At 61.5% G+C, this 20,458-nt stretch overlaps 1 protein-coding gene across 1 annotated transcript; it reads left to right on the forward strand.

Annotated features, from left to right (window-relative positions):
* The first annotated feature begins 1,244 nt into the window (after positions 1–1,244).
* Positions 1,245–18,939, forward strand: COPZ1 (COPI coat complex subunit zeta 1). Its single transcript, XM_032786693.2, is given in 9 exon segments — positions 1,245–1,379; positions 11,571–11,639; positions 12,982–13,063; positions 13,620–13,711; positions 14,431–14,486; positions 15,908–15,985; positions 16,842–16,893; positions 17,468–17,506; positions 18,792–18,939. Coding segments are annotated over 9 exon segments (651 nt in total). The 3' UTR covers positions 18,840–18,939.
* Positions 18,940–20,458: the final 1,519 nt, after the last annotated feature.

A 20,458-nucleotide genomic window follows, 5' to 3' on the forward strand; every position in this document is an offset into this window, starting at 1 on the left:
AGTGGGGTTCAGCATAAAGAAACATGCGGAGTGGGGGAGGCAGGGCTTGAGCGAGTGGGGAGGCCAGGCTCAGGTGAGCTTTGACCCCAGCCTAATGCAGGGGGCAGGCAGGGGGGCTTGGGCCAGCCCTGCACTGTGTCCCATTTTCCCTTTGGGAAATATGGTCACCCTAGCTCAGGGGTAGGCAACCTATGGCACGTGTGGCACACGAGCTGATTTTCAGTGGCACTCACACTGCCTGGGTCTTGGCCACCTGTCTGGGGAGATCTGCATTTTAATTTAATTTTAAATGAAACTTCTTAAACCTTATTTACTTTACATACAACAATAGTTTAGTTATATATTATGGACTTATAGAAAGAGACCTTCTAAAAACATTAAAATGTATGTCTGGCACAGGAAACCTTAAATGAGAGTGAATAAATGAGGACTTGGCACCCCACTTCTGAAAGGTTGCCAACCCCTGCCCTAGATTTAAGGCTGTGTAAGGGAGTGAAGCAAGGGCATAGGAGGAAGTCAGCTCCCCTCTCGTTCTCCCACTGCCCTGCTCATCAGATCACAATACGTCTTACTGGGGGTCAGGCCCATCACCCCATTGGGCAAATGGGGAAACTGAGGCACGGGGCGGGGACGTGAGGAGTGGACGTTGCAGCAGGGGGCGGACTGAGGGCATGTCCCATCCAGGTAGGGTGACCAGACAGGCAGTGTGAAACATCGGGACGGGGGCGGGGGGTAATAGGAGCCTCTATAAGAAAAAGACCCAAAAATCGGGACATCTGGTCACCCTCCACCCAGGAGCTGTGAGTCCACATCTCTGGAGGGGTGGGGTTTGCAGGCCCCGCCCACCAAGGAAGCCCCGTGGGAGCCAGATGGCCCCTCCCCCTGCCCTCAAGGTCATGACCCCAGAGAGGTCAGAGTGCCAGGGCTAGGGTCCTGACCCCACGGCGGCGGGGCCCACACACAGCGCATAACGATTCCTTCCGGTCATGTGACATGTGATCCTGCCAACCACAGCACAGTGCTGACCAGATGCATTACGTCACCGCTTCCCTGGTCGTCATGGGAACTATCCCGCCCTCCCATGCTGACTCCCGCCGGGAGGCGGGGCCTCAGCGAGTGACCGAGCAGGGCGCCTTCGAATCACCGACCACTAACTACGACGGCTCTGGGGCGGGGCTCTCCAGGACACGCCCAGTTATCGGAATGAATTTCTGGTTGGCTGGAAGTGACAGACGGGTTAGCCAATGAACGGTCAGAATGGGTAGGGGGCGAGGCCTGGAGCTGAGATTGGCAGGCGACCAACCAATGGCGGGCGGCCTCTGCCGCTCCTGCTCCACGTCGGCAGCATCGTTGAGGGCAAGATGGAGGCGCTGATCCTGGTAGGAGCTGGCTCCGGGCGGGGGGGCCGGGGGAGCCCTGGGGGAGAGAGTGAATCCTGAGGGGGAGAAGAGGGGTGGGCACCGCCAGTGGGGGGGATGGGCACTGCTGGTGAGGGGGGGATGGGAGAATGGGCACTGCCAGTGAGGAGGATGGGGGGTGACCTGTACTGTTGGGGGAGGGGGGTTGGGTGCTGCTGTTGGGAGAATGGGGGATTGGGCACTGCCAGTGAGGGGATGGGCACTGCCAGTGAGGGGATGGGGGATGCCGAGAATGGGCACTGCAGTGAGGGGTATGGATGGCGGAAGAATGGGCACTGCCAGTGAGGGGGATGGTGGACATGAACTGTACTATTGTGGGGATGGGGTGGGTGCTGCTGTTGTGAGAGTATGGGGATTGGGCACTGCCAGTGAAGTGGGTGAGAGAATGGGCACTGCCAGTGAGGGGGATGGGGGATGAACTGTACTGTTGTGGGGATGGGGGTTGGGTGCTGCTGTTGGGGAGGAGGGGGGATTGGGCACTGCCAGTGGGGAGGATGGGCTCCATGGTTGGGGCAGAGATGGGTGTTGGGTACTGCCAGGGAGGAGGATGGGCACCACCACTGGGTTGGATGGGGGTTGGGCGCTGCAGTTTGGGAGGGGAGGAATAGGTAGAAGCAGGGTAGGCTGGGCCCCACTTGGGAAGGGATGGAGGAGAAAGGTAATAGTGGCCGTGTAATGTATTTATACTTGTGTAAGATGTATGACTTGGTACCACATGACATTTTGGTTAAAAAACTAGAATGGTATAAAATCAACATGGCAGACGCCAAATGGATTAAAATCTGGTCACAAAATGTAACAATAAATGAGGAATTGTCATTGAGTGGGTGTGTTTCCAGAGAGGTCGTCCTGTGTTGGTTCTTGGCCCTGTTCTATTTAACAACTTTATTGGTATCCTGAAAGAAAACATAAAATCATCACTTACGAAGTTTGCAGATGACGCAAAGACTGGGGAAGTGGTAAATAATGCAGAGGACAGGTCATTAATACAAAGTGATCTGGATGACTTGGTAAACTGGGTGCATGCAAACAGTATGCATTTTAGTACCGCTAACTGTAAAGGTATACGCTTGGGAACAAAAACAGTCAGCCCTACTTACAGGATGGGGGACTTTCCTGGGAAGCAGTGACTGAAAAAGATTTGAGGATGATGGTGGATAGTTAGCTAATGTGAGCTCCGAGTGCAACGCAACCTAGGATACGTAAACAGGGGAATCTTGAGTCGGGGCAGAGAGGTTATTTTACCTCTGTATTCGGCTCTGGTGTGGCCACTACTGGAATCCTGTGTGTCCAGTTCTGTGCCCGCTAATCAAGAAGGATAAATTGACAGAGAGCTCAGAGAAGAGTTATGAGAATGGTAAAGGGTTAGAAAACCTGCCTTGTAGAGGTAGACTCAAGGAGCTCAATCTGTTTAGCTTAAGAAAGAGAAGGTTATGTGCTGAGTTGATTGTAGTCTATAAATATCTACATAGGAACCAAATAATTGATAATGGGGTTTTCAGCCTAGCAGGGAAGAGTAGAACATCCAGTGGCTGGAAGTTGAAGCTAGACAAATTCAAACTGGAAATCGGGTATAAATATTTACCAGTGTGGGTAATTGAGCATTGGCAAAACTTGCCAAGGGTCACGGCGGATTCTTCATCGTTGATCATTTTAAAGTCAGGATTGGGTGTTTTTTCTAGAAGACCTGCTCTAGGAGTGATTTGAGGAAGTTCTATGGCCTGTCTTGTACAGGAGGTCAGATGAGATGGTCACAGTGGTCCCTTCTGGGCTTGGAATCTAGGAGTGGGCACTGCTATTTGGGGGAGGGGAGGAATGGGCACCGCCATTGGGGATGGTAGAGGGAGAATGGGCACCACCATTGGGTACCCCCTTGCCATGCACATAGTGGCTGTGGCAAGTCCCCTTCAGCCTGGGGTTTGGCTTGGTGAGGCTCTGGCAGGCTCCTGGCAGGTGAGGGGGGAGGGCTGCCCTGTGTCACCCGTTGGTGTGTGAGTAGCAGGAGCGTATGCTGGGTAACACTTGCTGTTGGGGGGGTTGATTACTTCCTGCTCTGGGTGGGAGTTCCCCTTCTGTCTGGGCTGGGGGAGGATCTGTAAGATCTGGACAGGCCATTAACCCTGGGGGCTGGGTCCTGAGAGAGCAGCTGTGACTGTCATGTGTGGCCCAAGGTGCTGCTCTGTAACACCGGACAGCCGGGAGCGAGGAGGGCATCTCCTCAAAAACCAGCTGCACCATCGCAGCTTGCTCTGAGACAAATATCTCAAAACCTTGCATTTAGGGGAGAACGTGGAAAACCGGAATAACTTAGGCCTGAGTCTGCCAGGGCCCTAGGATGCTAGCTCAGACAGGGGCAAACCAGCTCCTGTTTGGTGCACCATGTTAACTCTGAAACCTAACAACGACAGTTTAAATGGTGGAAAATTCAGAGGCAAAGTTCCTTCCTCTCCCATCCAAACCTCTGGCGCCGACGACTTCTGTGACATTCTTCTGTGTGGCTGGAGCAAAACCCCACAGCGTCCTGAAAATGCGGTAGTATGGGGCCATGTGAAATGATCCCTGTGTCGTAAATAAACCAGGGGGCGCTGTGCTTAATGGGGTGGTCGGCTTTGTTTCTGATTTAATAAACTCCCCCCTCCCCCACTCCCCTTCCTGAAAGCCCCTGGAGCTGCAGTGTCACGTCCCCTTTGCCTCCTCAGAAATCTGGACTCTTTACTACAGGCCCTAGGCTGAGCTTAGCCCCCATAACTCAGGGCTTTGACTGCAGGAAATGTTCCTGCATTGGCCCCAGGAGACATGGGATGTTGGAGGGAGGGGTCAGAGCGAAGCGCTTTGCAGTTCTTGGCTGGGGGGGGGCGTCCCTTGCACCCAGAAGCGCCTTTGACTCCGCACAGGTGGGGTGGGGGGCTGCCCACCTGGCTCCGGTCGCAGGTATCGGCTGGAGGTTCTGATCAGGAAGGTCTGATTTCGCTGTCTGTCCTGGAGAGCAGGGCCGGGGGCAGGAGCAGGAGCAGCCCTTGCCCTGGGGGTTTCCAGCGCGGGTGTAGCCCTGTCTCAGGGGGAATGGGACTGATCGGTTCCGATTCTGGGAATGAGCTGGGAGAGAGTCGGGCACGGCCAGTGCGGCGCAGAGGGCCCCTTGAGCCAGCAGCCTGCCCCCGATGTTCTCTCCAAGCCTTGGCTGCGGTGTTGGCTCCTTGGCCCCCTGATTTCCCTGGTGCTAGCGGAGTTAGCCTCCCTGGCTGCCCTGGACAACAGAAGTGGTTTAAACCTAGGCTGCCTGGCTTTGAGACCGGGGGTGGGCTTGATCCCGGCATGCTAGGGCTCATCTGGCTGCGGTGCCCTCTGGGCACCCTGGATTCTGGGAGGTTTCAGAAGGGCCGGAAGGGAGAGGGTTGGTTGGACAGGTGGCACCCAACTGGTTTGGGCTGGGCTGGGCTGGTTCCTGTCTCTCTGAGAGCCTGGTCAGCTCCAGCTAGTGGCGCTTGCCAACCAGCCCAAGGCACTTCTGTGTATGGCCCCGGGCCTGAGTCTCTGCTGCATGGTACCGGAGTCGGAACCCAGGATGGGGAGGGGAATGGCAGCCTGAAGCCACCGTTGTGTCTCCTTCATCCTGGTCAGCTCCCACATCGTCCCCTGCACAAAGAGCAGCCCACGGGCTGTTCTAGCTCACTTGGACCTGGCATGGAAGCCCAGCACAGCTCCAGTCACCCTCCCCCAGTCCCTACAGCTGGGTGGTGGGGCTACCCCTCCGCCCCCCCTTTACGCTGCGCCTGACCATTCCAGAGCATTGTCCTCCCTCCGTTCTGGGGGATTGGCTCTAGAGGAGGCCAGGCCGATGTTACACCTGGCTCTGAAGCACAGAAAGGGCAGGCTATGGGTCTGGACTTGGATTCCGGAGACCAATCACTTATTCTGCCCCCTGCCTCAGGTTCCCGTGTGTGCAATGGAGATACCCCTTCCCAGCCTCCCCAGGGAGGAGGCAGAGGTGGAGCCAGAGTGCTCCGATCCTGCGGTGCTGGGACCAGAGGAATCCTGATCTGGGTCAGAGCCTGTTCAAATGGCACTAGGCCTTTCGGGGCAGCTCTGCCTTGGGGGTGACAGGCCTGGATTCTCTCATTTGCCCTGTGCTGGGGAATGATGGTCCAGGGGGAAATGAATCTAGGGGAGTAAAAACCTCTGGTGGCTTTGTCTGTCATGGCCAGCAGCTGTTCTGACAGCCAGGGACGTGCACCTGTCTTACCTCGGTGCAGAAAAATCATGGGCTTTAGGCTTTTAATATATTGTGCACCAGAGCCCAGCCGTCCGGAGGGAATTGTTTCTGAAAGGGTGAAGTCGTTTTGTGTGAACAGTTTCTTCCAAGCTGAGTATCCAGCTGGGTGACCCGGAAAGCCTGGCTGCTCGCGGCATGCTTCCCTCATTCCCTGTGGGTCGATAGAGCACTGAGCTGAGTGCCAGGACTCCTGGGTTCCATTCACAGCTCTGCCACTGGCTTGATGCTGGGTTACCTTGAGCAAGTGACTTCCCTGTCCCGTGCCTCAGTTTCTCCATCTGTAAAATAATAACGATGCTAATCTCCTTTGTAAAGCGCTTGGAGATCCACTGATCCCCGACAATACCTGGTTTTAAATGCCCTTCTATATTGCTGCCAGCAGCTCCCTGCCCCTCTCCTTTGTCTGCAGACAGGTTTGCCAATTGCCATAGTAAAGCCCCACCTGTATATCTTGGCTTCTGGCATCTCTTTTCCGGTGCTATCCCCTAGTTAGGGTCCTGGCAGCCATAAAAGGTTTACGGGGCGGCTGCCGATGCCACGCTGACCATCTGGGCTGTTGAGCACCTACTGGAATTGATCGAAGTCTAATTTATTGAAACTTCCGAATCAATTGATCAGAATAAACTGTGCTGTAACTCTTACCGGCTTGTTTGAATGGTTGGTTGCTTGAGGCTCAAACGAAAAACCTCCAGAGAGAAATTGAGGCAGCTTCTCGGGCTCCAGGCCCTCTGCCCACTCGTTATAGATTTAAAATGTGTATTTATTTGGTTTGCTCTGCGGTGCAGCATGGCTCTAGAGAAGTGTAAATCCTCCAGGGCACCTCTTGCGTTCTCTTTGCCAAGGGGGGATGGATGGAGCAGGGGCTGGGGTGGGAGGACGCAGCTCTAGGCTGCTGGTTCTAATCCAGCGCAGGGCAGCAGCTACTGTAAATTACCAGCTGGATGCAAAAGAGGTTTGTGGTTTTTCAAGCTGGTTCCTTTGGCTCATGTGCACCTGCCCTCTCCGTTGGTCAGGGAGGCTGGGCTCCTTCGTCATCTCCAGAGAGTGTTGGTCCTGGTCAGAGTGCGGTGTATGTAGGGGCAGTGCACTGAGGGGAATGTAGCTCTCCAGGGCTCTCCATCCAGCTGCCCCCAGAAGAACACAGCTGAGCCCCCACGTTGGAGGGGAGTCTCGAGACAGTCGCACCAGCGTGGGATGCAGTTAAGGGCTGGGGTTTGTTGGAGAGTTAATCGAGAATAAAGTGGGGTGTGAATGTAAAGCTGATGATCTATTCCAGATTAACTCCGTGTGTCAGTTAGTAGGCTAATATTAGTTTAACCCTTAATCCGCTTTGGAAGTGGATTAAGCTAATTCAGAATAAGACACTCTTATACCGGAGTAAGAGTGTCCACACATGGAATTAATCTAAATTAACTCCCCATGTTGACAAGCCCTAAAGAGTTTTTGGCCTGATTCGCAGACCCACTGGCCGCTTGCAGTGATGCCCATGGGGGCAGCAGGTCTGACAGTTGGGCCCTTAGGTTGTGCACCCACCAATCAGACCCCTTAGGGTGTCCAACGAGTGGAGATGCTCCCGAATGGCCTGGTTACTCCTGGCAGGTTCACCCCCGTGTCTTGGTCTCCTGGGCTGGGGGTGCGGATCAGCCCAGCTTTCTGACAGGCCCTTCTGGAGTCCAAGGGCTGCAGGATCGGATCCATTCCCTGCAGGCTAGGCCATGCTTGGCTTCTGGGGAGGTCGTGTCCCGTGAAGCCAGGCTCCCTAGGGCTGTGGAGTCAGCAGGGGAAGTTGGCCACCTGGCAGTTCCTGTTCTCTCCCTGTCTCCCCAAGGATGAGCAGCTATGGGGAGGGGTCCCTCGGGCTGGTGCCAGGCACCCAGCGAGGCTCTGGGGTCTCAGAAGTGGGGCAGTCCCATGCTGTGCCCAGTGGAAGCCAATCCATGCATCACAACTGTCAAGGGTCCAATCCTGGAATGTGCGGGGCAGAGGGCGTCATGGGCAATTGGCACTGCATGGGCTCCAGTGCGGGGTTGGTTCTGGCAGCCCCCCCCCCCCCCCCCCCCCGGCTGGTTCTCCTTGTCAGGGTCTTAACTGCAGGAGAGGCAGCCAGGCCTGTCTGGGAACCGCCCTGCACTCCCCAGATCTGCAGGCGGGTGGATTTCTGCTCCGCTGCCAGTCCCCAGGCAGTAACGGGGGGGCTGTGCCCATGACAGGGTGGGGGTGCCGGATGCAGAGCCCGCAGCGTTTGAGGTGAAGTTCTGTTATACACTCCGACTGTGGCTACGTGGAGGTCAGTGCATCACAGAACTTTGTCTCGAGAGCTTTTTAGCGTCTGTTTTCTTTGGGGTCCCCCAGGTCTCTGCTGCGCCGCCCAAGTGCCCCCACCCCTTTTACGTGCTCTGCAGCCCTGAGCTGTGGGTCTTGGCCTGCGTGGGGCTCTGCCGCAGGCTAAGCAGACTGCTTAGACCACCTGATACATCAACAGCAGGCTCCCCCGGCTCCCAGCCCCTTCACCACTGTCAACTCAGGAGCCTCTCAGGGGGCCCGGGGGGGCCCTCATGCCTGGCGGTGGGGTGCAGGGAGCGATCTGCCTTGATCTGGGCAAACCCCCTTCCTTTCACTCCGGTAAAAGGGCTGAGGGTCGCCCGAGCCACGGGGCGCTGCCGGGCCCCTTATGGGCTGAAGTCCTTAGATTGGGGTGGCCAACCTGGGGCTCCGGAGCCACATGCAGCTCTTCAGAGGTTAATATGTGGCTCCTTGTATAGGCGCCGACTCTGGGGCTGGAGCTACAGGCACCAACTTTCCAATGTGCTGGGGGGGCTCACTGCTCAACCCCTGGCTCTGCCCCAGGCCCTGCCCCCATTCCACCCCTGAGCCTGCCATGCCCTCGCTCCTCCCCCACCCCCAACCTCCTGCACGCCACGAAACAGCTGATTGGCGGGAGGTGGGGGGTGCTGATTGCGGTGGGTTGGAGGTGCTGGGAGCAGGGGTGGGGGACTGATCAGGGGCTCCTGACGTATTACTGTGGCTCTTTGGCAATGTACATTGGTAAATTGTGGGTCCTTCTCAGACTCAGGGTGGCCACCCCGGGTTAGATCCTGCCCCAGGGCACTGGGGGACGTCAGAATCCCAACCCACCCACCTGGTAGCGGCTCGTGACCCCGTGGGAACGTGGCCCCTGATCCTTCCCACAGCGTTGCCAGCCCGAGCCCCTACCAGCCCTGCTATTGCTGCTCCGCTTCCTGAGTCTCTGCAGACAAACAGGCCCCATTCCAGGACCTAAACTGCCCCATCTCGTGCCCCCCACGGGGGGAGCCAGTCCCCCCCTCGCACAGTGGTGCGCCAGTGTAAATCCAGATGGGAATTCAGCTGTGCACGTGCCCAGCGCTGAGCGGGGCCCGGAGACCAGGGGCGACGATGCTTGGGGTGTTCCTCCTCCCGCCTGCGTCTGTGGGGTCTGAGTGAATGATCCCCCCGCTCTGCCGGGTGCCAGGGCTGCCGTGCTGCATGGGCAGGATTCTGTCAGCATTCAGGGCTCCACAGGCTGGATGCCACGGTGATGGCGCCAGCCTGGGTGGATGAAGACTTGCCGTGAGCTGGGTCTGCACGGGGCAAAGAGAGGAGCCGCTGTGGGTCACCAGCGCAGGGCCGCGCCTCACTAGGGTAGATGGGAGCCATAACAAGGGACCTGGTGGCTGGGGGTCCTGGCATGGATTGGACTGTGGCCCAGTGACTTGTGGGCTGGGAGGAGCCGAGGGGCAGGGCTGTGCCACCTCCATGGGCAGGGGTGGGCACCAGTCGCCCCCTCCTGGTAGCCGCATAGGGAGTCAGCTGGGGCTGGGCCGAGTGTCGGCAGAGAGCCCATGAAGGGCCAAGTGCCCGGGGTGGTGCTGGCTGGGCAGAGGGGCTGGGGATTGGCCCACTCTGCCCTCTTAGTCAGAGGGGCAGCTCCCCCATGGAGGGGGCCCTATGGGGATGGGCCTGGGGCTGGGTCGCACCTATCAGTCCTTAGAGCCTGGGGCTGAGGGACCTGAGCAGGGGGAGTCCCGGGGGGGGGGGGGTCACAATGAGCCCTGCTGGGGGCGCTGGGCCTGGGGCTGGGGGCGCTGCTGCTCAGCCAGTGGCTGGGAGCACGGTGGATCCTGGTGGCAACGAGGGGCTCTCGTCAGTCTGGATGACCGGCAGCGGCCCCCGTTGCCCCAGCCCCACACTGCCAGCTGGCCCACGAGAAGCCCAGAGCCCCCATTGTATCCCCTCAGCCCTGTGCTGGCAGCTGCTGCCTCACTTGTGCCTTCAGCATTCATGGCCTCTTAGTTCTGGGGATCCTCGTCTGTCCCCTTTCCTTGCGCAGGGGGGATACCGGCCCCCCACTTACCCTGTTCCCAGTGCAAACAGCACCTGCAATCTGCAGCGTCTGACACTGAGCAGCAAAGCAGGGGCAAGCTGGGAATAGAACCCAGGAGTCCTGACCCCCAATCCCTTGCTCTAACTCCTAGACACCACTCCTCCTGGAGCAAGGGGATACAACCCAGGAGACCTGGCTCCCAGCCCACCTCTGCTCTAACCACTAGCCCCCACTCCTTTCCTCGTCTTTGAAGCTGTCAGAGCTGCCATTGCCTCTGTTCCGTGCTGTGGGGCTGGGGGAAGGGCTGGCCGGGGTGAGGAGTGATAAATGCGGTTGCTAAGCTGCCCCGTGCAGAGCGCGTGCGGGGATGTGGGGGCTGGGGGAGGAAGCCGGCTCGCCTGATAGCAACTGGTTATTTATACCCCCACCAAAGGGCAACTGGGCGTCCTTGGCGCTCATGGCTGTGGCTGCCGCAGCATGGAGCTCCCCCTGCTGGCCGAGGGCAAGGAGAGCACAGGGCTGGGGTGGCTGCGGCGAGGTGGGGCAGAGAGCTGGCTGGGGGGTGCTCGGCCCTGCTGGCCTGTGTGTTACCAGGCATGGGGCATTGGGCCTGTCTGCAGCCCCGGCTGGGCCCTGGGGAGGCCTCGCTGGCAGCTGGTGCAATGGGGGGCTGCACCAGCACTTGAAGGGGTCATGCCCTGGCGGATTGTGGGGGGGCGCGCACCAGCACCCCAAGGCAGGGGCAGCCAAGAGGGGTCAGGCCCAGAACATCCCCTTCTCCCGCTCTGGAGACACTCTGCCATTAGCTGAGGTCATGCCATGGGTTCTGTGAGGTGGGGGCCAGGCTCCCCTCCCTCCGATCCCATATTCACTGATGCCTCTCAGCGGGACCCTTTGGTGTCCTGTCCATGCCCACCATGGGGCAAGCGGGCATGTGTGCTGGGTGCAGAGAGGGGGTGGGAGGCAGTGGTGGCTGGGCCCGGAGCGACAGTGACAGAGCTGGATGGATTACAGAGCACCCCCGATGCCAGCTGGGGCTGGCCCTCTGGTCTGCAACCCCCTGGGTAGGGGTGAGAGGTGCCAGGTGGGGGCGTCCTCCCCCCAGCAAGGTCCTCAGCCAGTGCCAGCGGGGGGAGGTAAGTCCAGCCCTGTGTCGAGAGCCCAGCCAGGGGTGATGCACACCTCTGCTGGGCACTAGCTTGAGATCGCGGTGGGGCTGATTTTCCAGCCCTCTGACCTGGGGTGGGATTGGAGCTGGCCCCACGAGCTGTGCCGAGATCCATGCCCCACGGTGGTCCCTCGAGTCGGCTCCCCCACCCCAGCCCACACAGGGAGCAGGTGTGGGCTTAATCCTGGTGCCACGGCACATATGCACACACCCCTGTGCCCTCTGGGCTCCCAGCGCAGACAGTTCTGGGCCCCGGCTGCCCCACGTGCTGCCCCGGCTGGCTGAGCTCCCTGCGGGTGGGGAGGGTGGGCTGGAGCGGCTCGGGGCTGTGGCAGGCTCTGGGCAGTGACTGGGCCTGTGTCTCTGCAGGAGCCGTCCCTGTACACGGTGAAAGCCGTCCTCATCCTGGATAATGATGGCGACCGCCTCTTTGCCAAGGTGAGTGCCCGCAGGGTCCCACTGTGGAATAGGCAGGAGTGGCGCCTTGTTTGTGAGTGTGCTCCAGGATTGGGAACGTGGGGATCGAGGGGAGCAACTCTGGAACCAGACACAGGGCAAAGCCAACTCCTCCCACCCCCCCAGTGCCCCTCAGTCCTGACCTGCAGCCCCTGCTATCCCAGCTCTGGGCACCCACCCTCCACCCTGGCAGTGCCCCTCAGTCCCGACCTGCAGTCCCTGCTATCCCAGCTCTGGGCACCCACCCTCCACCCTGGCAGTGCCCCTCAGTCCCGACCTGCAGTCCCTGCTATCCCAGCTCTGGGCACCCACCCTCCACCCTGGCAGTGCCCCTCAGTCCCAACCTGCAGTCCCTGCTATCCCAGCTCTGGGCACCCCCACCCCCCACTCCGGCAGTGCCCCTCAGTCCTGACCTGCAGTCCCTGCTATCCCAGCTCTGGGCCCCCCCAGCTCTGCCAGTGCCCCTCAGTCCCAACCTGCAGCCCCTGATACCCGAGCCCTGGGCTCCCCCCCAGCTCTTCCAATGCCCCTCAGTCCTGACCTGTAGCCCTTGCTATCCCAGCTCTGGGCACCTCCACCCTGGCAGTGTCCCTCAGTCCCGACCTCCAGTCCTTGCTATCCCAGCTCTGGGCACCCATCCCCCAGCCTGGCAGTGCCCCTCAGTCCTGACCTGCCGACCCTGCTGTCCCAGCTCTGGGCACCTCCACCCTGGCAGTGCCCCTCAGTCCCGACCTGCAGTCCCTGCTATCCCAGCTCTGGGCACCCAACCCCCAGCCTGGCAGTGCCCCTCAGTCCTGACCTGCAGCCCCTGCTATCCCAGCTCTGGGCACCTCCACCCTGGCAGTGCCCCTCAGTCCTGACCTGCAGTCCCTGCTATCCCAGCTCTGGGCACCCAACCCCCAGCCTGGCAGTGCCCCTCAGTCCTGACCTGCAGTCCCTGCTATTCCAGCTCTGGGCACCCCCACCCTGGCAGTGCCCCTCAGTCCCGACCCACAGCCCCTGCTACCCCAGCCCTGGGCCCCCCCCCAGCTTTTCCAATGCCTCTCAATCCTGACCTGTACCCGCCCCTGATCCTACAGTTTCAAGGACGTGTGCATGAAAACAAGCCCTGCTTCTCCCCGTCCAGGTCCTGTGCTTGCCCGGTGCTCTCTGGCTGCGGTGGGAGTCATGGGTGCCCAGGATCCAGCCCCGAGGTGTTGTGGGAGGGCTTGGTGGCCCCTTCCTGGTGCCTGGCTGCAGGCTGTGCCCATCTGGCCTGAGCTGGTCTGCGGGCCCGGCTGGCGTTGCACAGGGCCAGGAGTAATGCCCATGCCTGTCCCCGCAGTACTATGACGACACATACCCCACCGTCAAGGAGCAGAAGGCCTTTGAGAAGAACATCTTCAACAAGACCCACCGGACGGACAGTACGTGCCCTGGTCTGGGGTGGGGGGGGAAGGGATGCTGCCCACCTGGGACTCTGCCCACCAACACTGCCTGCGATCTCCCTGCCTGCCCAGTTCTTGGGCCCTGCAGCTCCACTCGCTGCAGTGGGGTGGGCGGGGGCTCTGGGTCCCAGGGGCACCATGGGGGGAGGGGCGGACGCCGAGCTCTGGGCCCCAGGGGCATCTTGGGGGGTGGGAGGGGCGGATGCCGCGCTCTGGGCCCCAGGGGCGCCATGAGGGAGAGGGGTGTATGCCGTGCTCTGGGCCCCAGGGGTGCCATGAGGGAGAGGGGCGGATGCCGCGCTCTGGGCCCCAGGGGCGCCATGATGGAGAGGGGCGGATGCCGCTCTCTGGGCCCCAGGGTCGCCATGGGGGGGGGGAGGGTCGGACACTGCGCTCTGGGTCCTAGCGGCGCCATGGGGGGGGACGGACCATCCCATGAACGCTGGCTGCCCCTTCCTGCCTCCCCAGCAGGGGGCACTGGCGAGCTCACCCTAGCAAAGCCCCCCTTCACACGAGCCGGCCTGTCCCCCCCTAGGCGAGATCGCCCTCCTGGAGGGGCTGACCGTGGTCTACAAGAGCAGCATCGACCTGTACTTCTACGTCATCGGCAGCTCGTACGAGAACGAGGTTTGTTCCTGCCAGGGTACCCGGGGAGGAGTTAGAGCCTCGTGTCGGGGCACCCAGCCAGCATGGGGGCTGGGGGACGGGATGCTCTGTGCCCGCAGGGGACTGTGGGTACAGAACTGGAGGCGGGCGCTCGTCTAGAGAAACCTGGCCCTTGCTGCGGGGCCGGGCATCGCCCACACCCCCCATTGCTTTCCCAGCTGGTGTGCGGTTGCCTGCCCCCTGCCCTCGGGTGTGGGGATCTGGCTGTGCCAGAGCGTTCTTGTCAGTCGCCACAAGGGAGCTGACTCTGGGCATGCTGTGGGGGGGTGGGGCAGGGCAGCATGTCCTGGAGTCAGAGCCCCATTGAGCACCAGATGTGCCCAACAGCTCCATAGAGAGTGATGGAGACACCCCCATTGGCAGCTGTGGGGAATCCCCCACCATCCTCCACCCCCTGTTGTTCCTAGTGGGGGCAGTGGGCACTGGGCCCCTTTGCAAATCAGGCCCTAAACGCTGTCCCTGCCCCACATCAGAGCAGTGGTGATGCTCTGCCCCTTCCCCCGCCCGTCTCTTCCGCCAGAGGCAGCTCCCGCAAGCAGATGGCCCCTCCCCGGTGCCCTATGCCTGGGGACCTGCTTGGCAGTCAGCAGCGGGCTTGACCCTCAAGGTGCCGCATTGTGCCAGCTGGGGGCACTTGGGGCAGGGCCTGATCTCCTGACCTGCGTCGTCTCCTCTTCCAGCTGATGCTCATGGCTGTGCTGAACTGCCTCTTCGACTCGCTCAGCCAGATGCTGAGGTAAGGCCCATGGAGGGCGGTGAGGTGGGGCAGTGGGGTACGGGGGATGGAGGGTCAGTCTGGGGAGTCTAGGACTGTCTGAGGCTCTGGCCCGGGAAGCCAAGGGCTCAGCATACTGCTGGGAACCATCCCCAGAGCTCACAGGGAGCGGGGCACTGGCATCAGGGCCACTCCTGCTCAAACGGGGCCACTAGGGGCCTCCTCCTGCTTCTGATTTGACATGGCTGGTGCCCAGATGCCCTGGTGATGGGCTGCAGGGTAAGACCTGAGGCAGGATGAGGTGACCTGGAAAGGCCTGGAGTAGGGGTCAGCTCGGAGTCCCCAGTCCCCTTGGGCCAGGTGTGAATCAGTGAGGGGCTCTGATTTGTACCAACTGACCATTCCTGAGGGACGGGCTGTGGGCGATGTCTCCTGTTGGGCTCAGGAGAAGGCCCCTTCCATCAGACCAGTTGCAGGCGGCCGGCGGGGCGCGATCCTGCTGATGGCTGCTCAGCACCCCAGGATCGAGGCCCTTTCCCCACTGTGCCCCTCTGAGCCAGCACAGCCCTGTGTCCTGCCCAGGCAGCCCTGTGTGTTTGCTCCGTGAGGGGGATCTTTCCGGGGCAGTGGAGCCGTGCAGGGCTGGGTGAGCTGGTGGCCAAGGGAGCCCAGTCGACCTAGCAGGGGGATGAACCAGCAGGGCCCCAGCTCTGCCCCTCGGTGCCCCGGTCCCTGGCGGGATCGTCGGCTGCACCGAGAGCAGGGCAGATAAGATCAGGATTCCCGTCGCCCGAGCCTGGAGATGGGGGGCAGGTGCAGTCACCAGGCGGCGAGGGGGTTGGCTGATCTAGGGCAGAACCCAGAGTGCCAGGCACTGTTGGCCAAACACTGCCCTCCCAGCTGGGTCAGCACTTCAGTCGGGACTCGCTCTGGGCGGCGTGAACTCGACTGTGTCCCAGGTTCGCTCTCCAAATCCTGCACGAACCCTGGGGGTCGCCTTTCCTCCCCGGGTTTGGATCAGAGCAGGGGAGGCGCCTAGAGGACCAGATCCTCTGCTGGCGGAAATCGCATCCCTGGACTCCAGTGGGGCTGAGCAACCATGTGCCTGGGATGGGGGCACATCTGGGACACTGTCAGCCCCCCTGTCCCTCCAGCCCACTGGGGCTCAGCCCACGTGGAGCCATCGCCCATCCAGTCACTAGTCTGTTATCGCTTGGTCAGACCCGAGCGGGTCAGATTCGAGCCTCCGCCCCCCACCCCATACTGGACGTATCTGAGCCAGGCAGCCCCTCGCCCCCTGCCAGGTGAGGGGCCTGGCACCCCACCGATGGCAGCCTGAGCTGCCCTGTGGTGTGGCGTGTGGGCTGCAGCTGGTGCCCAGGGCCTGGGGGGTCTGGTGCCAAGGCCCCAGGCTCCCCCTGACGGCTCGGGTCTCTCGGCAGGAAGAACGTGGAGAAGCGCGCTCTGCTGGAGAACATGGAGGGGCTCTTCCTGGCAGTGGATGAGATCGTGGACGGAGGGTGAGCACCGGTGCCCCCTCCTGCTCCCCCCAGGAAATTAGGCTCCCGCTCCCCCCATGGGCCCCAGGGCTGCAATTTCCTCCCTCCACCAAGCCTGGCTTGGGCCCATTTTACCAGCTTCTTGTGTCCAGGGCCTGAGTGCTGGGGCCTCCTGCCCAGCTTGGGGCTGGCGGTGGGTAGGCATCAGCACTGGCAGCTGGGGGGCGCTCCCTGGGGAGAGCTGGAACACATTGTTTGCCAGTCCCTGCACTCCCCCCCACCCCCCGCTGTGCATGTGAGGGTGGGTGTGCTGGGGGGATTCCAACTGGCTGTTGTCACGTGTGTCCAGCTGGTTGGTGCATGTGTGTCTACGTGGGGGGGTGCATGGGGGGGGGGTGTACATGTACACACTAGTTGTAGCGTGTTCCCAGAGAGGTGCCCGCTTTAAATGCCCAGCCCAGGAAGGTGACATTTCTCTGTGAATTGAGGGAGGTTTAAATTCTTCCAAAGGGCCTGGCTGCTCAGATACCCCCTACCCTGCTTGCCACCCTGACCCTCTGCATGTCTCCGCCCCCACCCCAGCTTGGTTCCCCCTCATCCCTTCTCTGGCCACCCAGCTCCCTGGGCAGCCCCTGCTTTGTCCCAGGCTGGTCAGAGTCGCCCGGATTCTGACATCTGTTCTTTGGGGATGGGGGGGTTTGTCACAAGCCCTAGGGGCTGCTCTGAATTGCATAGGAGCCCAGGTGGCTAGAAGCCCCCCCCGCCTCCCCCGGGCTGGGCTATCGGTGCGGCACAGGGCGGCAGCCTGGGCATGGGGGGACCTGCAAGCAGGGGCTTCTCTTGGCACAGGGTTAACGGGTGTGTGCTCCCCCCTCAGTGTCATCCTGGAGAGCGACCCCCAGCAGGTGGTGCATCGGGTGGCCGTGCGGGTAAGTGAGTGCCACCCCCCTGCCCGCTCTGAGCCCCTAGAGCCCTGCTCCCTGTCCCAGTAGGCTCCTCCTCCTCCTTGACTTGCCCGTCACCGTGCCAAGTGCCCCTTCTGCCCCCTGCTGGGCACCCAGAGGAGCGCTAGGGCAGGAGCCTGCCCCCCTCATGGCTTTGCCCTACGGGGGGTGGGGGCAGCACAAGCCCTCAGGGCACAATCTACCCCCTGCTGCGCCCCTGCCCTTCCCTGGGGCAGCCCCCCCAGGGCCAGCTCCTGCTTTCCAGCCCCCAGGGGCAGGGGTGGCTGCTCACAAGGCTAGGGCTGAGCTGGGGCCTGACTCCCTGAATGGCCCAGCACCCAGCAGCTGCCACTGAGAGCAGTGAGGAAGGGCCTGGCTGCCTTGCCCAGCCCCCTGCATTGGGAGAAAGGGGGGAACCGTGCCCCCTACAGCGCTGGGGTGGGGGGTAAGGCAGGGGAAAGCCAAGTCCTCTGCAGCATTGGGGGGTGGGGTTCAGGGCGGCACCTCCTGTGGTACTAGGGGGCTGGAGGTGCTGCTCCATGACATGTGTCTGTTGCAGGGCGAAGACGTCCCCCTGACAGAGCAGACAGTTTCTCAGGTATGACCCTGTCCCCACCCATCGCTCCCCCAGCTCGGGCAGGACTGTCCCCTAGTCGGCTCCAGGGCTCTGCGACTTCCTACCCCATCCCCAGATCTCGCCTTCTCCAGCCCCAGTCCCCACCGTCCTCTAGTCAGGCCCAGCCCGAGCTGCGCGTGGGATCCCCCAGGGCAGACCAGCTGGGATCCTCCCCTAAGGGGCCTGGCCATAATTTCTCTGCAGACTCCAGCACCCCCTAGTGGCAATGCGGTCCGCAGGGGGGTTCCCTCCTGATCACTTCCCAGCTAATGCTCTGAAGTATGGGGTTGGATTGCAACATGCAGCAATTGTTAACCACCCCCAGCGTTCTCCGTGCCGCACGAGACCCAGCGGTGGCCATAGCCTCTGCCCTGGGGAGCCCACAGCCAGTGGGGCACTAACTTAGAATAAGGGCCTAAGAAATATTGTTGGCCCCACAGTAACCCAGCTCCTGCTGGGCTGGGTGCTCTGAGCCAGGCCCTTAGATACTGTGCCACGCAGCCTGCGGGTGGGGGCTTCCCCGGTGCTCTGCCGTCCGGACGGGCCAGCTGCTCATTGGCCAAAGCCCTAGACAGCAGCCTGCCTGGCTGGACAGAGTGCCCGGCCTGTGCCCTGCTTGTGCCCTTTCCCAGCTCAGGCTGGGCTGAGCCACAAGACAGATCTTAACCCTGGAGCTGGTTCCCTGCACCTCATTGTGAGGCAGGGCCGAGAACAGCCCGTAACCGAAACTCACGGAGTTCCTGCTCCCCCACGGGATGGCAGGGGCAGATTCTGCTCACCTGGTGCCAGCTAGTGCCTGCGACTGCAGGCCGGGTTGGCAGTAGAGGGCATCCCCTGACCCAACTGTTCTCCGGCCGGGGTCTCCTGCTGGATCCAGTCTGGCAAACCTTTGTCCTGCCAGCCCACGGACCCTTCCCCCCCAGCCACACCTCCCCCTGTGGAACAGTGTCCAGACAAGGCCCCTGTAGCCAAAGGGCCCAGGGCTCCTGAACGAGCCTGACCTGCAGACAGCACTTGCCCCACACGTGGCTCCCTCTGGGGGTGAGGGGGACAGCAGCCAAGTGGGGCCCTGGATCTTGGCATCAGCCGCTGCGCTTATCCAGAGAGCTGTGGGGTTTCCCATGCCCCCTGCAGGGCTGTTGAGGTCTGTGGTCATCATGGCGAAGGGGGTTGGCTCTGGCAGTGGGGCTGGCAGGTCACTGGAGGGGAGGGAAGAAGATCTGCCACCCAGCACCTCCAGCTGAGCCACCCCCTGTCTGCTTTCCAGGTGCTGCAGTCGGCCAAAGAACAGATCAAGTGGTCTCTGCTGCGATAGGGCTCGGATCCCACTTCTGCCCCCATTTCTACTGTGTCCCACCCCCTGTCCTGTATGACGCACTGCCTGGAGCCCTAACATGTTGGAGGATTTTGCTGGATCTGGTGTCTGGCTCTTTTCTGACCCTCTGGGCGGCTGCTGCGTCCCCAGCCCTTGAACAACGGGGAGCCCCACCTCAGGGTCAGCGGAGGTGGCTGCTGCCCAGCCCAGCCATGTGTCCATCCTTGGACTTGCAGGGGGTCCCCCAGACTCATTGCTGCTGAAACCAAGCCCAGGATGGGATGAGGTGGCACCCTGGACCCTGCCTCACTGCTGCCCCCTGTGGCGGTTGTGTGTCCTGGCCTAGCGCCCTCTTTGGGGTGTGGTGGGGGGCGGGGCTTCCCCACATCACCCTCCTTCCTCCGTCTGCATTGGCTGATCCCTCCAGGGGGTGGGACCCTGTGCACTCCCTGCCATTGCAATAGTCAGTTACGATCCAGCCACTGAGGCCCTTCGCGGGGCAGGTGCTGCTGATGTGGGGTTGCCTGGGCTCGTGTCCTCCCAGGGGTTCCACTTGGGTGCAGCCAGCATGGGGTGGGCTCTGGAGCCCAGCAGCTTCCCAGGCCAGGGCAGAGTCGGGGATCCAGCACAGGGGCGTCTCCTCCACACGCTGCCCAGGTGCCTTTGCTGTTAGCTGCGTTTCCTGGGGACCCAGCTTGGCAGCCCCACAGCTCTGGGATCTCCCTGCCCTGCAATGGGGGGCCAGCGTCACTGGCGCTCCTGGCCCAGCTCTGCCATGGGCAAAGCCACTTCCAGCCAGCCTCCAGAGTGCTCATGGGAGTTGGGGGGCCAGCGTTCCCCTCACACGTTGGGAGGCTGGGTTCCCCCTTGTGCTCAGTGATGCGGGCAGAGGGGCTCCCCCTTGCACCCAATGGGAGCTGCAGGCTGCTGAGCCTGTCCTGCTGGTTGCCCTTCACTCTCTGGGTGCCATGGCCCTGGATCTTGGTGGGGGTGCGGGACAGCTCTCCAGGGTTCAATTGGAACCAGAGGCGCTCTCCCCACTGGAGATGGGTCATGCCTGGCCCCAGAGGAGAGGATGCTTCAGAGGTTCTATATCAGGCCCTGGGGTGGGGAGGGGGTAGCCCAAGCCAGGCCCAGAGGGGCTGTGCAGCTGGACAATGTTGACTGCGCTAATCCTGACCCCTGCCAGCAGCTGGAGCCCTGCAGGGCCAGGTCACAGCTCCAGAGGGGCTGGAAATTGGGGTGCAGCCACACTCCCTGGCTAGAAGTAGTTTCCATCACATGCAGGGTTTACAGTTGGGGTCAATGACTGGCGGCCCCCGCTGCAGCACTCCCCTGCCTTGCCCCTACTGGCCTTGCTGCTCCTGGCTGGGCTGGGCCCTTCCAGCTCTGTGGTACGCGGCCACTCCCCCCATCTTTGGGGAGATGCCCCATGGGTAATCCCTGCCCCCAAACCGGCTTGGAGGAGAGGCTCCTGGAGCTAGGGGGCAGGTGGGTGCAGAGCCTGCTGCGACCCCCTAGGGTCCTGCAGGCGCCAGGCCTGAAGCATCCTTCTGCTGCCCCGATCCCCTTCCCTCCTAGGAGTGAGATCAGTGGGTTGCTTGGTGCTGCTCCCCAGC

The sequence above is a fragment of the Chelonoidis abingdonii genome, chromosome 26, assembly GCF_003597395.2.
Source record: "Chelonoidis abingdonii isolate Lonesome George chromosome 26, CheloAbing_2.0, whole genome shotgun sequence".
Lineage (NCBI taxonomy): Eukaryota > Metazoa > Chordata > Testudines > Testudinidae > Chelonoidis > Chelonoidis abingdonii.